This window comes from Megalobrama amblycephala, linkage group LG17 (genome assembly GCF_018812025.1).
Source record: "Megalobrama amblycephala isolate DHTTF-2021 linkage group LG17, ASM1881202v1, whole genome shotgun sequence".
In the NCBI taxonomy this organism is placed as follows: domain Eukaryota; kingdom Metazoa; phylum Chordata; class Actinopteri; order Cypriniformes; family Xenocyprididae; genus Megalobrama; species Megalobrama amblycephala.
The window spans coordinates 36,025,845-36,046,070 of record NC_063060.1 but is presented as its reverse complement, the minus strand read 5'-3'; the positions used below and the strand labels follow the sequence as shown (position 1 = coordinate 36,046,070).

General features: G+C 35.9%; 1 protein-coding gene across 5 annotated transcripts in view; it reads left to right on the top strand.

Moving 5' to 3' along the window:
* The window catches only part of asap1a (ArfGAP with SH3 domain, ankyrin repeat and PH domain 1a), a 74,515-nt gene extending 56,021 nt beyond the window's left edge, over positions 1-18,494 (top strand). For 3 of the 5 annotated variants that reach the window (XM_048162636.1, XM_048162637.1, XM_048162638.1), the window contains 17 exons: positions 1,628-1,715; positions 1,914-1,962; positions 2,809-2,972; positions 3,169-3,302; positions 4,289-4,380; positions 4,512-4,698; positions 4,975-5,060; positions 5,156-5,271; positions 9,046-9,113; positions 9,301-9,408; positions 10,979-11,204; positions 11,638-11,799; positions 13,468-13,543; positions 13,847-13,911; positions 14,002-14,558; positions 16,211-16,333; positions 16,417-18,494. In XM_048162636.1, the coding sequence (XP_048018593.1) occupies positions 1,628-1,715; positions 1,914-1,962; positions 2,809-2,972; positions 3,169-3,302; positions 4,289-4,380; positions 4,512-4,698; positions 4,975-5,060; positions 5,156-5,271; positions 9,046-9,113; positions 9,301-9,408; positions 10,979-11,204; positions 11,638-11,799; positions 13,468-13,543; positions 13,847-13,911; positions 14,002-14,558; positions 16,211-16,333; positions 16,417-16,491 (2,376 nt within the window). In that variant the 3' untranslated portion in view covers positions 16,492-18,494. The remainder of the gene's footprint in view (positions 1-1,627; positions 1,716-1,913; positions 1,963-2,808; positions 2,973-3,168; positions 3,303-4,288; positions 4,381-4,511; positions 4,699-4,974; positions 5,061-5,155; positions 5,272-9,045; positions 9,114-9,300; positions 9,409-10,978; positions 11,205-11,637; positions 11,800-13,467; positions 13,544-13,846; positions 13,912-14,001; positions 14,559-16,210; positions 16,334-16,416) is intronic. The other 2 variants (XM_048162640.1, XM_048162641.1) reach the window with 1 other exon arrangement.
* Positions 18,495-20,226: the final 1,732 nt, after the last annotated feature.

The following is a 20,226-nucleotide window of genomic DNA, read 5'->3' as shown; positions in this document are numbered from 1 at the left end:
ATAGATTAACGTTAGAATAACGTTAAACAAACCAAAAACATACGTTCTGGAAACGTTATAATAATGTCATGAGAACGTTAGAATAACGTTATACAAACCAAAATCTAACGTTCTGGGAACGTTATATTAACGTTATGAGAACGATAGATTAACGTTAGAATAACGTTATACAAACCAAAAATTAACGTTCTGGAAACGTTATAATAACGTCATGAGAACATCAGAATAACGTTATACAAACCAAAAACTAACGTTCTGGGAACATTATATTAACGTTATGAGAATGATAAATTAACGTTAAACAAACCAAAAACATACGTTCTGGAAACGTTATAATAATGTCATGAGAACGTTAGAATAACGTTATACAAACCAAAATCTAACGTTCTGGGAACTTTATATTAATGTTATGAGAACGATAGATTAATGTTAGAATAACGTTATACAAACCAAAAATGAACGTTCTGGAAACGTTATAATAACGTCATTAGAATGTTAGAATAATGTTATACAAACCAAAAACTAACGTTCTGGGAACGTTAAGAAAACTTTCCTGGCTAACCAAAAACAACTATAAATGTTACTATAAGTAACTTTGCAACTACGTCAACTTATTCTACTATCCTGAACCCTAAACACCAAACCCTAACCTAACAGTCTACTACAGTTTAGTAATACTCTAATGAGAGTTAGCTGACATGTAGTTGCAAAGGTAATTATAGTTAGTAGAATGTCTAAAGTGGACCATTGAATAAAGTGTAACCTACATGAATATTACACAGGAATGTTTACCGAATATATTGAACATTAATATTGTGGTACATTGGTGTATAAACATTTGTCTTAAGCCTGAACCCATTGATCCTGTGTTGGATACTTCATTTGCAATTGCATTTGATTTCTTATAAACACTGAACAATATTTTCACATGTATCTGAAGTATGATTTCTACAATACTGCCCAGATGTCTTGCTAAAACTGTGTTGACAGTCCTGTTATTCTTACCAATATGGAGCTGTAGCCATCTGTTTTATCACATTACTTCCAGTAAAAGCTTTTGTCCCAAGAGCCTTTTTGTACATTTTCTATTTTTTCATTTTCTCAGCAAAACATTCTCAATGGGATTTTAGTTAGACAGTAACATATACAAAAACACATTGTGAATATGAATATTTCTTAAAGATATGTATTATGACTTGTCACACACACACACACACACACATATATATATATATATATATATATATATATATATATATATATATATATATATATATATATTATTATTATTTTTATTTTTTTATTTTTTCCTGCCCTACCAATTTTCACTGGCCCCACTACAAATATGGCAACATATTTGTATGTGTGAGCAAGAAATCTGTTTATTTTTTCCATAAATGTTTTAAATAAATAAAATATAAATAAACAATATTTAAACTAAAATAGCTAAAATAATATAATATAATAATAAAATAATATATCATTAACTTATTGAAAACTACAAATTCATATACAACTGGTAGTCAATGTTATATCACCATTTTCCAAGTCACTAATTTTCACAAGGTCTATACGTTGGTGACATATTATGACATATTCCAAACTCACTGTAATTATCTCTGTCCAGTCCAACAGGCAGCCGGTGAGACTGAATCTGCTGACCTGTCAGGTTAAACCCAGCGGAGAGGATAAGAAGTGCTTTGACCTCATCTCCCGTGAGTGGCTACACAGTACCTATGTCCCCTGACAAACTTCAGAGTACTTTCATCCTTGCCAAGTGCTAGCAAGGCCTCTAGAAGTCTAACTCCATTACACAGGCAGAGAGCACTAAGTGCAGTGTTCAGAGACTGAAGAGCAGTTAACATAATGCACTTCTTTCCCCTAATAATCTCTCTCCCTCTTTCCCTCTGCAGATAATCGAACATATCATTTCCAGGCAGAGGATGAACAGGAGTTTGTGATGTAAGTGTGAATGTGTTAGTTCGAGAGTTGATACCATCTGTTATTTCTCAGTGCTCATGTGTGAGAACAAGATGTGTGCGTTTCAGTGTTAACGAGAGGAATGTGTGGTTGTGCTGGGCAAAATATAAGACAGAAAATATACACTACCATTCAAGGATTCATTAAATTGATCAAAAGTGACAGTAAAGATATTTATAATAAATAAATAAATTCATTAAAGAATCCTAAAAAAATGCATCACGGTTTTCACAAAAATGTTCAGCAGCACAATATTGATTTCAATATTGATATGAAATGTTTCTTGAGCAGCAAATCAGCATATTAGAATGATTTCTGAAGGATCATGTGACACTGAAGCCTGGAGTAATGATGCTGAAAATTCAGATTTGCATCACAGGAATAAATTGCATTTTAAAATATATTAAAATAGAAATCAGTTATATTAAATTGTAATAATAAATAAAACTTTCCAACATTTTTGAGTGAAGCTGATTTTTTTTTAATAGTTTGAGCTGATTCTCAGAAATAATTACTCTTATGCTGTTTTTGCTGTTAAAATTTAAATAATTGTTTTTAGTATGCTTAAAGGCTAAATAAAAACCTCATGTATATTATATTATGTATATATAATTATATTATATTCATTTTGCTGTGGATTAGTAAGCTTGTGTTTATCTGTTGATATATAAATATCTGTATAACACATCTTGATACATAAATAGGTATTTGTGTGCAAACCTGTATATGTGTAGTTTTTCACATAACTTATCACATGTACGTGCCCATCTGTGGTGGTGTGTAAGCGATTAATGCATATATATATATATGTTCATGTGTGATGAGCAGATGGATTTCAGTGCTGACTAACAGTAAGGAGGAGGCTCTGAACATGGCGTTCCGTGGGGAGCAGAGTGCTGGAGATGACAGTTTGGAAGACTTGACCAAAGCCATCATCGAGGATGTGCTGCGCATGCCTGGAAACGAAGTGTGCTGTGACTGTGGAGCACCAGGTTAGCCAAGCTTGTGTGTGAAAGTTTTGTAGCAGTGGCATCTGACACAGTCTCCACTTCATAAATGCAGTGAGATATCAAAACAGAGTTTCATAGATTCATGCGCCACCTTGTGGCTCAGAGGTGAATGGCAGGACACACAGCCCTCAACGACTACAATAAAAAACCCAATTTTCTCCCATTTCATCTGCTCTAGAGCCTAAATGGTTATCCACTAACCTCGGCATCCTGACATGCATCGAGTGTTCTGGGATCCACAGGGAAATGGGTGTCCATATTTCACGCATCCAGTCCATGGAACTAGACAAACTCGGCACCTCTGAACTCTTGGTAATGTGAATGTAATTCTTGTAATTTACAACACTTATTGGGTTAGTCGGCATTAAATCGGCATTAAAGGGTTAGTTCACCCTAAAATGAAAATTCTGTCATTAATTACTCACCCTCATGTCATTCCAAAGCCGTAAGACCTTCGTTCATCTTCAGAACACAAATTAAGATTTGATGAAATCTGAGAGCTTTCTGTCACTTCATAGACAGCTATGCAACTGAATCTTTGATGCTTCAAGAGATCTTAAAACTAATCCATATGAATTGAGTGGTTTAGTCCAAATTTTCTGAAGAGATTCGATCGCTTTATATAATGAACAGATTGAATTTAGGCTTTTATTCATATATAAATATTCATCAACTCACACATCAGTTGTTTAAAAGGAAGCTCAAGCATGTTCGCATGATGCACGCAAGAACCAATGAGGTTCATTCTCGTGTTACGCAGCACGTTTGAGCTTCCGCAAGAGGTTTGTTCTCGCACGTCAAGCCGGTTCGTTTGAGCTTCTGTTGAGCCTCTTGGACTATAAATTCATATGAATTACTTTTTCCGATACATATGGATTAGTTTTATGAGTTTCAGTTGCGTAGGCTGACAGAAAGCTCATCATCAAAAAGCATTTGCGTTCCGAAGATGAACGAAAGTCTTACGAGTGTGGAACGACAGAATTGATTAATTAATGACAGAATTTTCATTTTTGGGGGAACTATCCCTTTAAATTGATTAAAAATGACCGTAACATCTGTAAAATGTTACGTAACATTTCTATTTCATATAAATGCAGCCTTGGTGAGCATTGGAGAATTTAAAAAATACATAAATAAAAATTACCGTCTTTTGAAAGGGTAAACACCCTTATATATTAATTAAAAAGTAATGACTTTTTAATATAATCTCTTAATCGCTGAATGTATTACCAAATTATAGGTATGCTATGGTCTGTTAATATGCTAGTTACTCACAGCTGATTGCGATCTCTCCACAGCTGGCGAAGAATGTGGGTAACAGTAGTTTTAATGAAATATTAGAAGGGAATCTGCCAAGCCCTTCACCAAAACCAACACCATCAAGTGACATGTGAGTACCAGCCCTACCTAGCATTCAGACTTTATCTATTTGGAATGACCTTTTGTTTAGTAGTTAATGCACTAATTCATACGTAATGCAGTATGTGCTTTGAAATCAAGTTTTGAAATGAATTCTTTTAGGACCGAGAGGAAGGAGTACATTAACGCAAAGTACGTGGAGCACAGGTTTGCTCGGCGGACAGCCACTACAGCCACAGCCAGACAGGGCGACTTGTACGAGGCCGTTAGAACTCGAGACCTGATGGCCCTGATTCAGCTCTATGCAGATGGAGTGGAGCTAATGGATCCATTTCCAGAAGCAGGACGGGTATTGATCTCTGACTAATAGTTTGTCATGGACTATATATGCTGCTTATTTAGAGAAATATAGTCATTTATTCCCCTGAGTGTATATGAACTGACCTCAGGATAGATGACAAGTGTTTGTCAGTACTCAATATTTTTTTTTAGACACTTCCTGTAGTTTTAGAGGATCTGAAACCTGCTTTTGGTCAGTCACAAGAATATGCTATATAGCATATTTAAATTAATGCAAATATTTCTTAGAAATGTCCTGATTCTGATACTGAATCACTGTCAACAGGACCCGGGAGAGACAGCGCTGCACTTTGCTGTGCGGATGTCAGACCAGACCTCGCTGCACCTGGTGGACTTTCTTGTCCAAAACAGGTAACAGACATAACATTCTATGGTGTGCATTAGTCCACCGATACTAGGAGAGAATTAAGCTGTAAGATGGTAAATATGTATCTGTGTGTGTGTAGTGGAACTCTAGACAGACAGACGGAGAGTGGAAACGCTGCTCTCCATTACTGCTGCACATATGAGAAGTCAGAGTGTCTCAAACTGCTGCTCAGGGGAAAACCATCTATTGACCTGGGTAAGTGGGTTATCTTTAGCATCTCCCTAATGGTGTTTCAGCAGAGACAACATCTGGAGTTATTTCAAAATAAATAAAGGCAGAACTGATTGTTGACATGTTCAACATTTTCTACAGTTGTTGCATATAAATGTTTTGTAAAAATGATAAGTCTGATCATTTGTAATATAATAGTTTGTAGTTTAAGTCTCAATGCATGGCCATGTGAATTTATTAACATATACTTCCTTTATGTATATTCTATACGGAAGCCCTGAACCGCATGGTGAAAAAAAAAAAAAAAACTTGGTAGGGAGGAAAAAAAAAAATCGAAAAGTTATCTCGTTATTTCAACATAATAAGTCGTTATAACGACATAATATCTCGTTATTTCAACATAATAAGTCGTTATAACGACATAATATCTCGTTATTTCAAGATATTAAGTCGTTATAACGACATAATATCTCGTTATTTCAACATAATAAGTCGTTATAACGACATAATATCTCGTTATTTCAACATAATAAGTCGTTATAACGACATAATATCTCGTTATTTCAACATAATAAGTCGTTATAATGACATAATATCTCGTTATTTCAACATAATAAGTCGTTATAACGACATAATATCTCGTTATTTCAAGATATTAAGTCGTTATAACGACGTAATATCTCGTTATTTCAACATAAGTCGTTATAACGACATAATATCTCGTTATTTTAACATAATATCTCGTTATTTCAAGATATTAAGTCGTTATAACGACATAATATCTCGTTATAACGACATAATATCTCGTTATTTCAACATAATAAGTCGTTATAACGACATAATAAGTCATTATTTCAACATAATAACTCTTTATTATCTATCAAGTATGATAAAGGACATGCCTGTGATAACGTCCCCAGTGGCGCAATGTTAAAATATTGGACCGCCAGTCTAGCTTTTACTGCGATCGCCGCGGTTCGAATCCGCCTTTTGCCGAGTTCGTTCTTCTCTAGTTTCACTTCACATATCAAAAAAGGCATTTATTTTCAATAGAAATTAAAGCAATGTTATAAAAGTGCAAATAACCTGCCTAACGAGTGTTTAATAAAATTCAAAGTATTTATTGGGCAGGATTAGCAGCATGTTCGATATTACCCACTAGAGGGCAGAATAAGACAGGGAATCAATTAAACAGCGCAATAGTTATGTTGAACTACTGTTACAATTTGGTGCTCCAAAATCCCAGAGGTTTATCATGGGAATTTGCGTTCATCCCAGGCTAACCTTTATTGAGGTTAAATTTATTAGACATCCTATTTATACTAAATGACAATAGCAGCATTTTCACGATATGCTATTTATACTAGGTGAAAATAGCGATATATTCTATTGACACCATGTAAAAGTAGCTTATCAGTTCTTTGCAAGAAGTGTAAATAGTATTTAGATGCTGTAGGCTGGTATTGGCAGATACTATTTGTACCTCAGTATTTTTGTACAGGATGCAATAATATCATATAGAGTGATTATATTTATTAAAATTATTAAATGGATGCTGCATTATTGGGAGAAAAAAAACCCTCCACTTTCCACCAACCCTACTCAATGAACACTTTTAATATTATTAAACACTTGTTCACATTTTATTTCCACTTTTTGAACATTATTTTCATTTTATTGAAAATGTATATGATGAGAAAATAGGAGTGAGCTCTATTATTGGGTGAGCTCTGCAAAATGCTGATTCGACCCTGCAGCGATCGCTGTAAAAGCCAAAATCTGAAACCCTACATGCTATTGTTACGCCACTGAATACTTCGAATTACAACTGTCCCTTTTTAAACTTCAGTGGCCCAACCAGACATTGGAGCTATACTGTAAAGAGTGTTTGTCAACAAGGGACGCTATTTGCACTTACTGTAAATAGACACTCCGTGTCCTATTATTTCAATATATTAGCACCTATTTTGATTTTATATCTTTAGAAAATATTACAAAGCAGTTTGTTTGCAAACCCAGAATAATAATAAAAAAACCCCGCTTAAAAACGTTTTTGGCCCCTGGACTAGTGCATCTCTATGTTTTATTATAGTTCAAATCAGATTGGACACCGGGCTGTAAGTTTGACACCCCTGACATTTGCACTGTAAATTGTTTTATTTACTATGGTCTAATAAATTTAACCTCAATGAAGGTTAGCCTGGGATGAACGCAAATTCCCATGATAAACCTCTGGGATTTTGGAGCACCAAATTGTAACATGTTCAACATAACTATTGCGTTCTTTATTGATTCCCTGTCTTATTCTGCCCTCTAGTGGGTAATATCGAACATGCTGCTAACCCTGGAGTTATTAACACCGTTAGGCAGGTTATTGCACTTTTATAACATTGTTTTAATTTTTATTGAAAATGAATGCCTTTTTGTATGTGTTGAAACTAGAGAAGAACGAATCGGCAAAAGGCGGATTCGAACCGCGGCGATCGCAGTAAAAGCTAGACTGGCGGTCAATATTTTAACATTGCGCCACTGGGGACGTTTCACAAGATTCTTTATCATACTTGATAGATAATAAAGAGTTATTATGTTGAAATAATGACTTATTATGTCGTTATACGACTTATTATGTTGAAATAACGAGATATTATGTCGTTATAACGACTTATGTTTAAATAACGAGATATTATGTCGTTATAACGACTTAATATCTTGAAATAACGAGATATTATGTCGTTATAACGACTTATTATGTTGAAATAACGAGATATTATGTCGTTATAACGACTTATTATGTTGAAATAACGAGATATTATGTCGTTATAACGACTTATTATGTTGAAATAACGAGATAACTTTTCGATTTTTTTTTTTTCCTCCCTACCAAGTTTTTTTTTTTTTTTTCACCATGCGGTTCAGGGCTTCCGTAATTCTACATTAATTTGTTGATAAAGTGTGTAAATATAGTATTTAGAATATAATATATGTGACCTGTGCTGGAAAAGGGAGTTACAATTAGCAAATTTTCAATGAGTTATTGTTATTATACACATTCTCTATAAAAAATACTTCAAAATGATACATGATTTGTTGGAACTGGACAAAAATAAAATGACTGAGCTACACCTGTTTGAAGTTGATAGAGTCAGCAAAGTCAATTTTGAGAAAAATAATCATTTTGCAAGCATAGTTCACATATGTACACACACACACACACACACACACACAGTCTCTTATGCTCACCAAAGCTGCATTATTTAAAAAAAAAAAAAAAAAAAATTAGTAAAACACTAATATTATGAAATATTATTACAATTTAAAAGAAATGCTTTTTCATTTTTTAATGTAATTTATTCCTGTGAAGGCAAAGCTGAATTAAATGCATCCTTCCTGAATAAAAAATATATAAAAAAATCTCACTGACCCCAAACCTACGAATAATCACTCTGACATTTCATTTAAAGTCATAAAATGGTTTGCCAGAGATTATTGGATCTTCTGCAGAGGTTTAAAATCCTCCGCTGTAAAAACAGGCCTCTGGGACCCGCATGCCAGTCTGAATGCTTAGAGGCTCATCTTCCAACATGTTTCATTCCTCAAATTCTTTTCATTTGCACTGAATAATACACAGGTGTCACCACACCTAACCTGGAGGCTTTGATTTTTGCATCTTGCACAGTTTTAATATATTTAATTATTCCCAACCTTAATATGAAACTACTTTTTATTCTTTGTTATTCTGAATTTAATTACCATAGTATTACCAAGGCTGTTCCTATGTGCTTTTATGTTTTATTTCAGTTAATCAAAATGGGGAGACAGCTTTGGACATTGCCAGACGACTGAAAAATACACCGTGTGAAGAGCTAGTGAGTGTGATGCTTTATATTCAATGCTTCTTTTTTCTGTGTTGCTGACTCTGTGTTAATTATGGAAGAATTTTGCCATACAACAACCTGCAATTTCACTATACAGTCATATAATTGCTCAAAACATGGCATTAATATCAGAGAGGAGAAGTGTATTATGTTAATGGGTTTGTGATTGGTTGTGCAGCTGATGGAGGCAGCAGCAGGGAGGTTTAATCCTCACGTGCATGTGGAGTATGAGTGGAATCTGCGGCTGGAGGAGATTGACGAGAGTGACGATGACCTAGATGACAAGGTTTGACCTTTTGCTTTGTCTCATATCTCCCTCTACTAGAGCTCTACTTTGCTTTGTCAGTGAAAAGCAAAGTATAATAAGCATAAGGTATTATGAGTAATTTTGTAGGCAACTCATTGCTAGTTGCTGGAAACTTCACACCTGTTTAGAACATTTAAAGGGGTCCTTGATTATGATTTCACTTTTTTAACTTTAGTTAGTGTGTAATGTTGCTGTTAGAGTATAAACAACATCTGCAAAGTTATGACGCTCAAAGTTCAATGCAAAGGGAGATATTTTCTCTTACATAATTTGCTTTTTAAGGACTACAACAAACAGGTGGTATGGACTACAACGAGTTTCCTCCCGGGCTGGTGACATCACAAACCCCAAAATTTACATAAACCCCACCCCCGAGAACATGCAACAAAGGGGGCGAGGCCATGTTGGGCTGCTTTAGAGAAGAGGAAGAGTTGTTGTAATAGAGTGTTTTTGCCATGCCGTCATTTTACGCCGGACTGCTTCATAAACGAGGGTCAATTCAACGCTGGATTTGCACAAAAGATTAACATGACGGCACATGCTAGTCGATGAGCTGAATCAACTCCACAGCAACTACATAAATTTATCTACCAACCATTCAGATGCATTCTTGCATTGTAACTTCTTCCTGAGTCTCTCCATCAGTGTCGGCTCCAGTTTGAACAATGTAAGGCTGAACACCGTTACTGACAATCCTCATTTGGCTGCGTGAGATTCTCCACCTTTGTTGTTGTTGAGAAACCGAAGCGCGAGCTGTTAAAGCTCCACCCTCTTCTGGAAAGGGGGCTGGGAGCATCAGCTCATTTGCATTTAAAGGGTGTTTTTTGCTCACACCAAATAGGGGCAAATTTGACAAGCTATAATGTATTTTGAGCTAAAACAGACACATTCTGGGGACAACAGAGACTTATATTACATCTTGTAAAAGGGGCATAATAGGTCCCCTTTAGGAAAACCTTCAAAATTGTATTATGTTTTATTCACAAAGGTTATATCTTTTATAATTGTTTCAAACTAAGCTATTGTACACTTTTCCTTAAAAAACAACAACAACATGTTATTAATAAAAAAATCAAGACAAAAAAATAGCCAATCTTACCCAGAGTTTACATAGAAAACAAAAAGTATATTACCACCATTAGGGTAATGCACATATAAAAACTGATAACTGATGTTTATATAAAGGTCTATATAATCGTTGTCACATTAGTCTTTTAACAATAGTGTAAAAAAAAAAAAAAAGCTCTCTGGCCACACAGAAACAGGAAACAGAATTTGATAAGCGACCAAGTTCCTTATAGCGCTTCAAATTTATCACAAAATCAAAATAGCATTTTATACCATCATAAAAGTGGATTCTCATCGGCAGAGATCCATGACTCGAGAAATGAGAACCGAAATCAAAACATTACCACACATGGATGTGCCTGAAAGCACACACCACCACCTCAACGCCACGTGTACACAGCGCCACCTAATGCATACAGTTGTAATTGCGAGGCTTACTAGTCTCAAAATCATATGATGTGTAATATTTTTCCATCTCCAGCCCAGTCCAGTGAAGAAGGAGCGTTCTCCCCGACCTCAGAGCTTCTGTCATTCCTCGAGCGTGTCTCCTCAGGAGAAGCTGTCTCTGCCGGGGTATTTAGGACACAGGGACAAACAGAGACTGTCCTACGGAGCCTTTGCCAACCCCGTCTACAGCACCTCCACTGATACACCTGCATCTCCGGTATCAGAGGGACCCACAATAGCCAGCAAGACCACTACGAAAGGTATAAATGCCTTTATGCATGAAAAACAGATAAAAAAGAGCAGCCCATGTACCTGGAAAGGTGAAACATGATGGGAGATTGAATTGTTTGCATGTACCTTACGTCTTTATATTAACTCTAATTGCGGGGGAGGTATAATGTGCAATCGGTTGAGTCATTTTAAAATGTCCTCTCACACCACAACCACTGTTTGCTTGTAAACTCAACTGGAATGTGCAACCTTTGGCTGTCGTTTATAACTAATCGGATATTTCCCCGCAACTGCATTCTGGGACCATAATCAATTTCTTGATTATTTTTGGTTGTGCTTTTGAAAATCACTTTACACTCATCACTCCCTACATGATGGGAGTGTTGTCTTTGCCCTTGTGTTCCGGTGCGCTCGGGCCTCACTTGCTTCTCGACCAATCACGTCATCTCGTCACTCTTTCAGCTCCGTCCTCTGGACCGCCCACCTCCCTGCCGCTGGGATCGCAATCGAGTGCAGGAGGCAGCTCCACTCTGTCTAAGAAGAGAGCGCCTCCTCCACCTCCCGGACACAAGCGCACCCACTCAGACCCCCCCAGCCCCGTACTGCAGGGCCCGCAGAGCAAAGGTGCGTCCAGGTGGCAACACCTCAGTTTTGTGTTTGCAGAAACAATATTTTGTTGCTAACACCTCGGAAAAATTCTTGTAATTTTGTTGTTTTGATGCTGATAGTGGTGGTGGTGTTGGTGTGAAATGGGTGGGTATGAATTTTCAGCCTGCCCTCAAATGGCCATTACTCTGACTCTTCTTCTTGAGTATGTGTTAATGATCAAAAACCAAGAGCTTTCTGAGAGGGTGCCTGACATGACAAACACCTAAAGACATTAATACAACTAGCGCTTAATGTTACAGTATTCTTCAGTATTTTCTCTTTCCTCACCCCACAATGAGAGTTAAAGTGGTTATTCTCGTTAATTAGCTTATGGCAGCTTTCTTTTCCTTTTGTGATTCTGAGCTTTGTGATTTAATAATAATCATTCGTTTTGTTTGTGTTGTCGCATTTTTAAAATTAAAATATTCTATTAAAATGTTTAAAGGTAAAATGTGTAATGTGTTCTATTAGCTTCACCTAACAATAATTACAATTAAAATGGTGGTTAAAATTAGTTAATAATTACAGTTAGAATATCAATTTTAGAAATTGTTGAAATAAAAACATTGTGTTGAATATAGCCGTAAATGTTAAGACTACTGAGGCAGTCACCATTTTAATTATTTTTTTTAAGTGACATTTTGACGTGTTTACATGGTTTACATTCAGGTCTTTTCATGCAGGGTTCATTTAATTTGCCCAAAAACGTTTTGCTATGTTCATTTAATGTTAGGTAATAGTGTATTTAACATGTCTAATTGTGCATTAATGCTTTTTTAAAAGTCATGGGACACCAAAGTCTACTGTATTTGGGAAAAGTGGGTTTCCCCAAACACTCTTCCATTGGTAGGATAAACAAATAGTTCCCCCCAAACTTGTGCCATTGGTTTAGCTAATTGGACTGGTTGTGATGCTCAAAGTGATGATTTAATAGTGCCACAGAGCCATTTTAATTTATTTAATTAATTTTTTTCAGAAAAATCAACCTACATATGCCTTTCTTATAGTTGTCTTGAATTTTCTGAAGAGACACGATCGCTTTGTATGATGAACAGATTTAATTTAGGCTCTTATTCACATTTATCAGCAAACATAAAAAGAAGCTAAACAGAACCTGCTTGACACGTGAGAACAAACCTCATTGGTTCTTGTGGAAGCTCAAACGTGCTTGAGCTTCCTTTTACCACAACTGATGAAACTGTGAATAAAAGCCTAAATTCAATCTGTTCATCATAAAAAGCGATCGTGTCGCTTCAAAAAATTTGAACGAAACCACTCAATACAAATGGATTAGTTTTATGATCTCTTTATGAACTTTTTGAAGAATCAAAGTCATAGTTGCATAGACTGTAAATGGAAGGACAGAAATCTCTCAAATTTCTTTTAAAAGACCTTCATTTGTGTTTTGAAGATGAACGAATGTCTTACGGGTTTGTAAGAACATGAAGGTGAGTAATTAATGACAGAATGTTCATTTTTGGGTGAACTAACCCTTTAAGCTGGGATTTGAGAAAATATTTTACCATAAAAAATCTCTTGGTAACCTCAGTGAAGGTTACTGGGACAGAAACAAGCTTTTAATGAAATACAGGAACTTCAAACCTGCTTTAAACCTCTTCCCTCTTTTTATTGTGAACCTCATAGGAAGTGAATCTACACCTCCTTCTGCAAATCGGACATCCCCGGCCAATAAGTTTGAGGGAATTCAGCAGCAGCAAAGGTGTTGCACCACACTGACATTCAGACACACTTGCTTGATATAGATAACCTGCAGTTTCAAACTTGCTGATTTTCACTGTTACCACCAATTTTGCTCTGTAAACATATTACAATTTGTGTTTTTACAATGTGATTGTCCTAATATTGCACAATAAACATTTGTGCATTTTACTGTATGTGTAATAGATCTGAACTGTAAACGAAAAATGTCGACCTTAAAAATTTAGCATTACAATTTACATGTTATCTTTTTCATGTTAGTCTTGTTATAAAGATGTTAATCACAGGACCTTTTTGATTTCAGCACTACTTCTATGAACACAAAAGCAGCGTTTGGTCCACGAGTTCTTCCCAAACTACCTCAAAAAGGTACATTTAACATGACATTAAATAAGGATTTACTTATATTTATAATTTTCACCTTTGCATTGACCTGCCCATGATGTCTTACTCTTTCAGTGGCACTACGAAAGATTGACACAGTCCACCTCCCCTCAATGGACAAGTCTGGTCCCGATGTGCTGCAGAAACCCCCACAGGCCCAGGACACGCCTCCCACCAGAGCTTCAGATACAATAACCAGACCCACTGAGCCGCCACCTAAAATCCCACAACCTGCAGAACGCTCCCAGCCCCTGGAGGTGCCGCAGAAACCACACATCTCAGACCTTCCCCCTAAGCCGCAACTCTCTGATCTCCCCCCGAAACCACAATTGTCGGATTTACCGCCAAAACCTCAGCTTTCTGACCTGCCCCCGAAACCACAGCTTAAGGATCTTCCCCCTAAGCCGCAGCTCTCTGACCTCCCATCCAAGCCTTCGATGTCTTCAGCTGCTGAGTCCACACAGAGGCAAACGACACAGGAGGAAACCAGCCCGAAGCCCCAGCTCACAGAGGTGCAGTCATTCAGTCAACAGGAGGAGCTCTCACCCAGACAGGCCAGTGAGGACACTAATGGTGCACCTGCAGGAGCTGTGGAGATGCCTGTCCCAATGCCACGGAAAATAAACACAGTAGTGAGTGAAAGACATTTTTGTTATATACAGTCAAACCTAACTTTATTCAGACACCTTGAACATTTCATTCATTAATACAGTTTATTCACTATAGTTTAAAAAATGGTAATAAAATATCACAAGATCTCAGTTAAACTGTGTCAGAAAAAAAATGTATCTTAATTATGTCAGATAACACTTAAGCAAAACAAAGTCTGAATAATTTTTGGTTCCAAATTTTTATCAGTTTTACTGGTAGTCCACTGTAATGAAGAGGTTTTGGGTATAATATGTTATTGTTTACTTTATTTTGCTATCCTCACTTACATAAATGAACTATAGTGTCCTGCACCCACTAGTAAAAATATATCAAAAATGTCTGAATAATTTTTGGTTTGACTGTATGTACAGTGGACTCAAAAAAGTAGCCAAATACTTTTTTTGTCCTAATTTCATGACCTATATCTATTGTTTTATCATTTTAAATGTAACAAACATTTGGCAAAATATTTAGCTTAAAAAAGTGCATTTTTTATTAATAATAAAAAATAAATGTATTTGTTAATGTTATTTTGTTTTTATATACACTACCATTCAAAAAAGTTTGGGATCAGTAAGATTTTATTTTATTAAGAAGTTAATACATTTATTCAGCAAATACACATTAAATTGATAAAAAGTGAAAGTAAAAACATTTATAATATTACAAAATCAAAAAAATCCTGAAAAAAAAAAATCATGGTTTCCACAAAAATTATTAAGCAGTGCAACTGTTTTCTATGGAAGCTTGTTTCCACCACCGAATAAAAAATAAAAAAGGTAATTGCCACTTTTTATCTCGTAATTCTGACTTATTTTCTCAAAATTGAGTGATATAAAGTCGCAATTGCGAGTTATAAATCAGAATTGTGAGATATAAAGTCGCAATTGTGTTATAAAGTCAGAATTGTGAGATATAAACTCACAATTGCGAGTTATGAAGTCAGAATTTCGTTATAGTCAGAATTGTGTGATATAGTCATAATTGCGTTTATAAAGTCATAATTGCGTTTATAAAGTCAGAATTGCGAGATATAAAGTCAGAATTATGTGATGTAAAGTCAGAATTATGTAATATAAAGTCAGAATTGCAAAATATAAACTCACAATTCTGAGAAAAAAGTAACTTTTTAATAACATGCATTGACTATATCACACAATTCTGACTTTATAACACGCAATTGTGACTTTATATCACACAATTCTGAGAAAAAAGTCGAGAAAAGCGCAAGATGTAAACACAATTGTGAGAAAACAAATTCAGAATTGTGAGTTGAAAAGTCACAATTATTCTTTTTTATTATTATTCCATGACGGAAACATATTATGCCATCTTTTTTTTAAACATTAATAATCATATAAAAGCATTCTTGAGCACCAAATCAGCATATTAGAATGATTTCTGAAGGATCATGTGACTAAAGACTAGAGTAAAAGCAGCTGAAAATTTTAAAATATATCAAAATAGAAAACCATATTTTAAATTGTAATATTATTTATTTCACAATATTATACTGTTATCTATTTTGAATCAAATAAATGAAGCCTTGGTGAGCACGAGAGACTTCTTTCAAAAACAACTCCAAACTTTTGAACAGTAAACACTAAAATAACTGAGGATCATCTCTTTGCAGGGAAAGAACAAACTAAGGCGTGTGAAAACCATCTACGATTGCCAAGCAGATAATGATGATGAGTTGACTTTTGTGGAGGGGGAGATTATAATTGTTACAGGAGAGGAAGACCAGGAGTGGTGGGTGAGTAAATCTGTGCCGTGCGTTTGTATTGTTAATGCAGTTTTAGGGCATATTGTCACTTTCATTACCCTGCCTTTTTACAGATCGGGCACATAGAGGGGCAGCCTGAAAGGAAAGGGGTCTTCCCAATGTCCTTTGTGCACATTCTGTCAGACTGACAGTGTATAAGCGGCGGCCAAGAGGCTTTCTAACTAGCACAAGCTCCGCTCTCTCTCTGGCCTCACACTGGACTGTGGGCATTGCCTCTGTACATAGCTGCTGAAACCCATACGGTCTCCAAACAAACGAAACATGAAGAATCAAACCCATGCTCCCTTAATCCTCAAGGGTGAAATGTGTAAACTATGTGTTGTTCATAAACTGTGTTATCCTGCCTACCAGTATTATCGTAGCCATGGCAGCCCAGCATGCAAAACTGGGTTTGCAGTAGCTATACTTGGAAATCTAGCACTTAACATGTATGCTGTAACTTTGTGTATGTGTACACATATAGAATTATATGTAAGTCCATTTTAAGTGTGTCTTTGTACATGCATATGCACAGATGTAAGTGTATATTTATGTACGTATGTATAATGTACAAGTGTGCAAATGTATGTTAACCCTGCTTGCTTATGGAGCCAGAGTGACTCTAGACATTTTAGTGTACTGTTTTAAAAGAAAAAAAGATCATCTCTTGAATTTTTTTGGATGGCATAAATGATAAGCGATAATATACCAGTGTTTAAATTTCCAGCATAGTGGCATGCTGGTCAGGGATCAAAACCAAAATGTAAAGGTTTAAACATCTCATCTGCTATACATAGACGATCAAAATATGCATCACTCACAAAAAAAAAAAAGAAAAGAAAAGAGGAAACCAGAAATCATCTTTATTCTGAACGCCTCAATGAGACCAATTTACAGCCCTAGAAAATTGCTGGTGTAACGTTACCACTTTGTACCCGTATTCTTTTCATGCCAGTATGTTCATATGGTGGCTGTAGCCAAGGACGTCACCACATATAACCAGTAATAATTTAAGAATGAATTGCTGAAAAGCTCATATCGATCAAATTTTCCAGTGTCTGTGGTGGTTACAGCCTTGGTTGCATCTGTGGGAACGCTTCATTCCTTCCCCATTGTTGTTTAATGCCAAATCTGACAAAACTGATGCCTCAGCTCTGGGAAAGTGTCCTTGTCGATATTGTTTTATTAGATCGCACAATAATCTACCTTATTCATCTGGTCTCATGCATAAATTATAAAGCTTCACTCATACGTGGATACGACTGGTCAAACGTTGTTGGCTTTGTATAAAAATGGACATATGTTGAGCAGAACACAATCTGTTAAAGGTTTCTTAGGGTGAGTTTTATTGTTTGCTTACAGTGACTGTGGAATGTGATTTCTTTTGTTCATTTAAGTTGAATTAAACTGCAAGGGGACTCGGCAGTGAGTGACTGACTCTCGGTATGACTCAGAATGAACTAACGCTGCCTCTTTCTCGTTACCCTATCAGGGAGACCAGCATTCACTCTTGGTTTTTAACTATTATTGTATTAACAATAGAAGATGTATTAATGAATGCCACCTGTATGATATTTGATGATGATAGTATTTGACATTTATAGGGCTAAAGTGTTTCAGCATGGAGAGGGATGGACCTTTCGAGTGTAGTTTGTTATGGTTTTTGTTCCTCTGTTTTAGGTCATGTTACATTAAAGAATTTTAACTAAAGAAGAAATAACAAGAATTCAGCACAAAGAACATCTCTGCTCAATGAACAAGGCAAAACGACTTCGTGATTGTGGTATGAAGTTGCCGATGCACCGTTCCCGGACTGTTTTGTTTAGACCCCTATGATGAGCCCGCTGTTGGACCACGTCTATCTGTTTAGATGTTCAATCCAGCACAACTCCAGATGATGGATTCTTGTGTTGCTAATATTGTAGCATTCTGAAGTCTGGAAACAGTCAAAAGGACAACTTCACATTTAAGTGAATAAACTGGATTCAGTCCTAATGTTACATTTAGGATGAATTTTGCCACTATATCCTACCTTGTTTTTTTTTCGTTGTTTTTTTGTCTGTTTGCTGCACTGTAAGTTCAGTCAGAAAGAAAAATCAAACTTGGCTATCAAGTCTTCAAATCTTAAAATAAAGTCTTTAAGTTGAAACCATATTGTCTCAATGTTATTTTTTTACTTAAAGTCCCCCTGTGGTGAAAATCAAGTTTTTAATGTTGTTTATATGTCTATGTAGTGTTTTTAATATGCTTTAAGATAAACCATGTGCAAATTCATAAGTCAACACCATTGCTGAGTATTTTCTCCCTAAAACTGCAGTGATCTAAAGACAGTTTCAGAAACGCAGTTTGAAATCGCTGCTGTTTCTGACGTCACAAACTACCTTGTAACCAATGCGGGCGGGCTTTAGCATATCATTAAACATGAGGACTCTGAAGCAAGGGAGTCTCAAGAGGAGGTTATTTCGTATATTTTTCTGTTGATATGAAAAATCAGGTAGATTTAGCAATATTGCAGGTGTATGATGAATATATTATGATGTTATGATGAACTATATGCCTTTCTCCACTGATGTTCTGAGTTGTTCAAAGCGTTTCTAAGGATAAAGAATTCGCGAACTGGAACATGAGGTGCGTCCCAATTCACGTACTTGTGCACTATTCTATGACGTTTTTCAGTATAAATAGTGCGTTCACACAGAAAATTCCAAAAAGAAAAAGTGCACTTTAAATACCCGGATGATGCACTACATTAAGTTGGAATTAAGGACACTTCATGCACTCAACTGTCGCAGATTTAATTACGTAGCGGAGGGGGAGAGGGTATCGAACTCCATTGTTAAATGACAAAATAACCTTATACAATTCAAGCACTACATGGATGAATAAGTGCATAGTGTATAGTGCGTTATTTGGGATGCAACTATGGTTTGTGCAACAGTAGCAACACATTATTAGCTGTTTGATAACGTAGTCAAGCAAAAGGCTAATCATATAAATTGCCTTTATGTGTCCGATGTTGTAAAGAGCGATACCAATGTGCGACGTTTACCTCAATAAGTTGACCGAGTGGATCTCTGAGCTGGAGTGAGCGAGTGGAGGCGGGGCTAATTAGCATATTCATAGATCCACATATACTAAATAAAGTAAGAGTGTACATTTAAGCTATTTTAAGGCATGAAGAAATTGTTTTCACAGGAAAAAACGTTAAAGCAGAACTAAGTAACTTTTTTTACCTTCATAAATAGTTTTCTAAGTCCTTACGATGGTTAATTGACTTGTGGTGTGTTTGAGGCGTGCACTAACCCCCTCTGGCACGTCTACGCCAGAAAACAGCACTTGCAAGTTGAGCTGCGCCGACCCGACACAATCTCGCCTCATGTTCACGTTCACGCGAGAGTGACAAAATGCTTTACGGTAATTCAAAAACAATGTATATATTATGGTTTTATAAGACATTTTCGAAAATTACCCACCTCCATCGAGATTTCTTGTACTGTATTTGCAAAACTACTGCGCTGGTGGTGAGCGTTGTTGTCGTTGCTGCGCTTGGAGTATTTACGACAGTGTGATTCACTGAAGGAACCTGTAGGGGGAGCTTCGCAAATCATACTGAGTTCCGCTTTAAAATATGTCATTTTGGTGATCAAAGAGTTTTAAGGGATAAAATTATTGACTTATTAACCTTTAAAATTGGGCTATTTTATATGCATAAGGGCCAAGTCCTGAAAAATGCTTACTTTCTGACTTATTTTTATGATAAATTTCTGATTTTCTGTCATAAAAGCTCATGGTATTCATTAATAACTTTTAATATGGTAGAAAACACTAGGCCTATGTGCACATTTGAACAGCCTCTTCTTCTTTGAAGTACATTTAATGTTTGA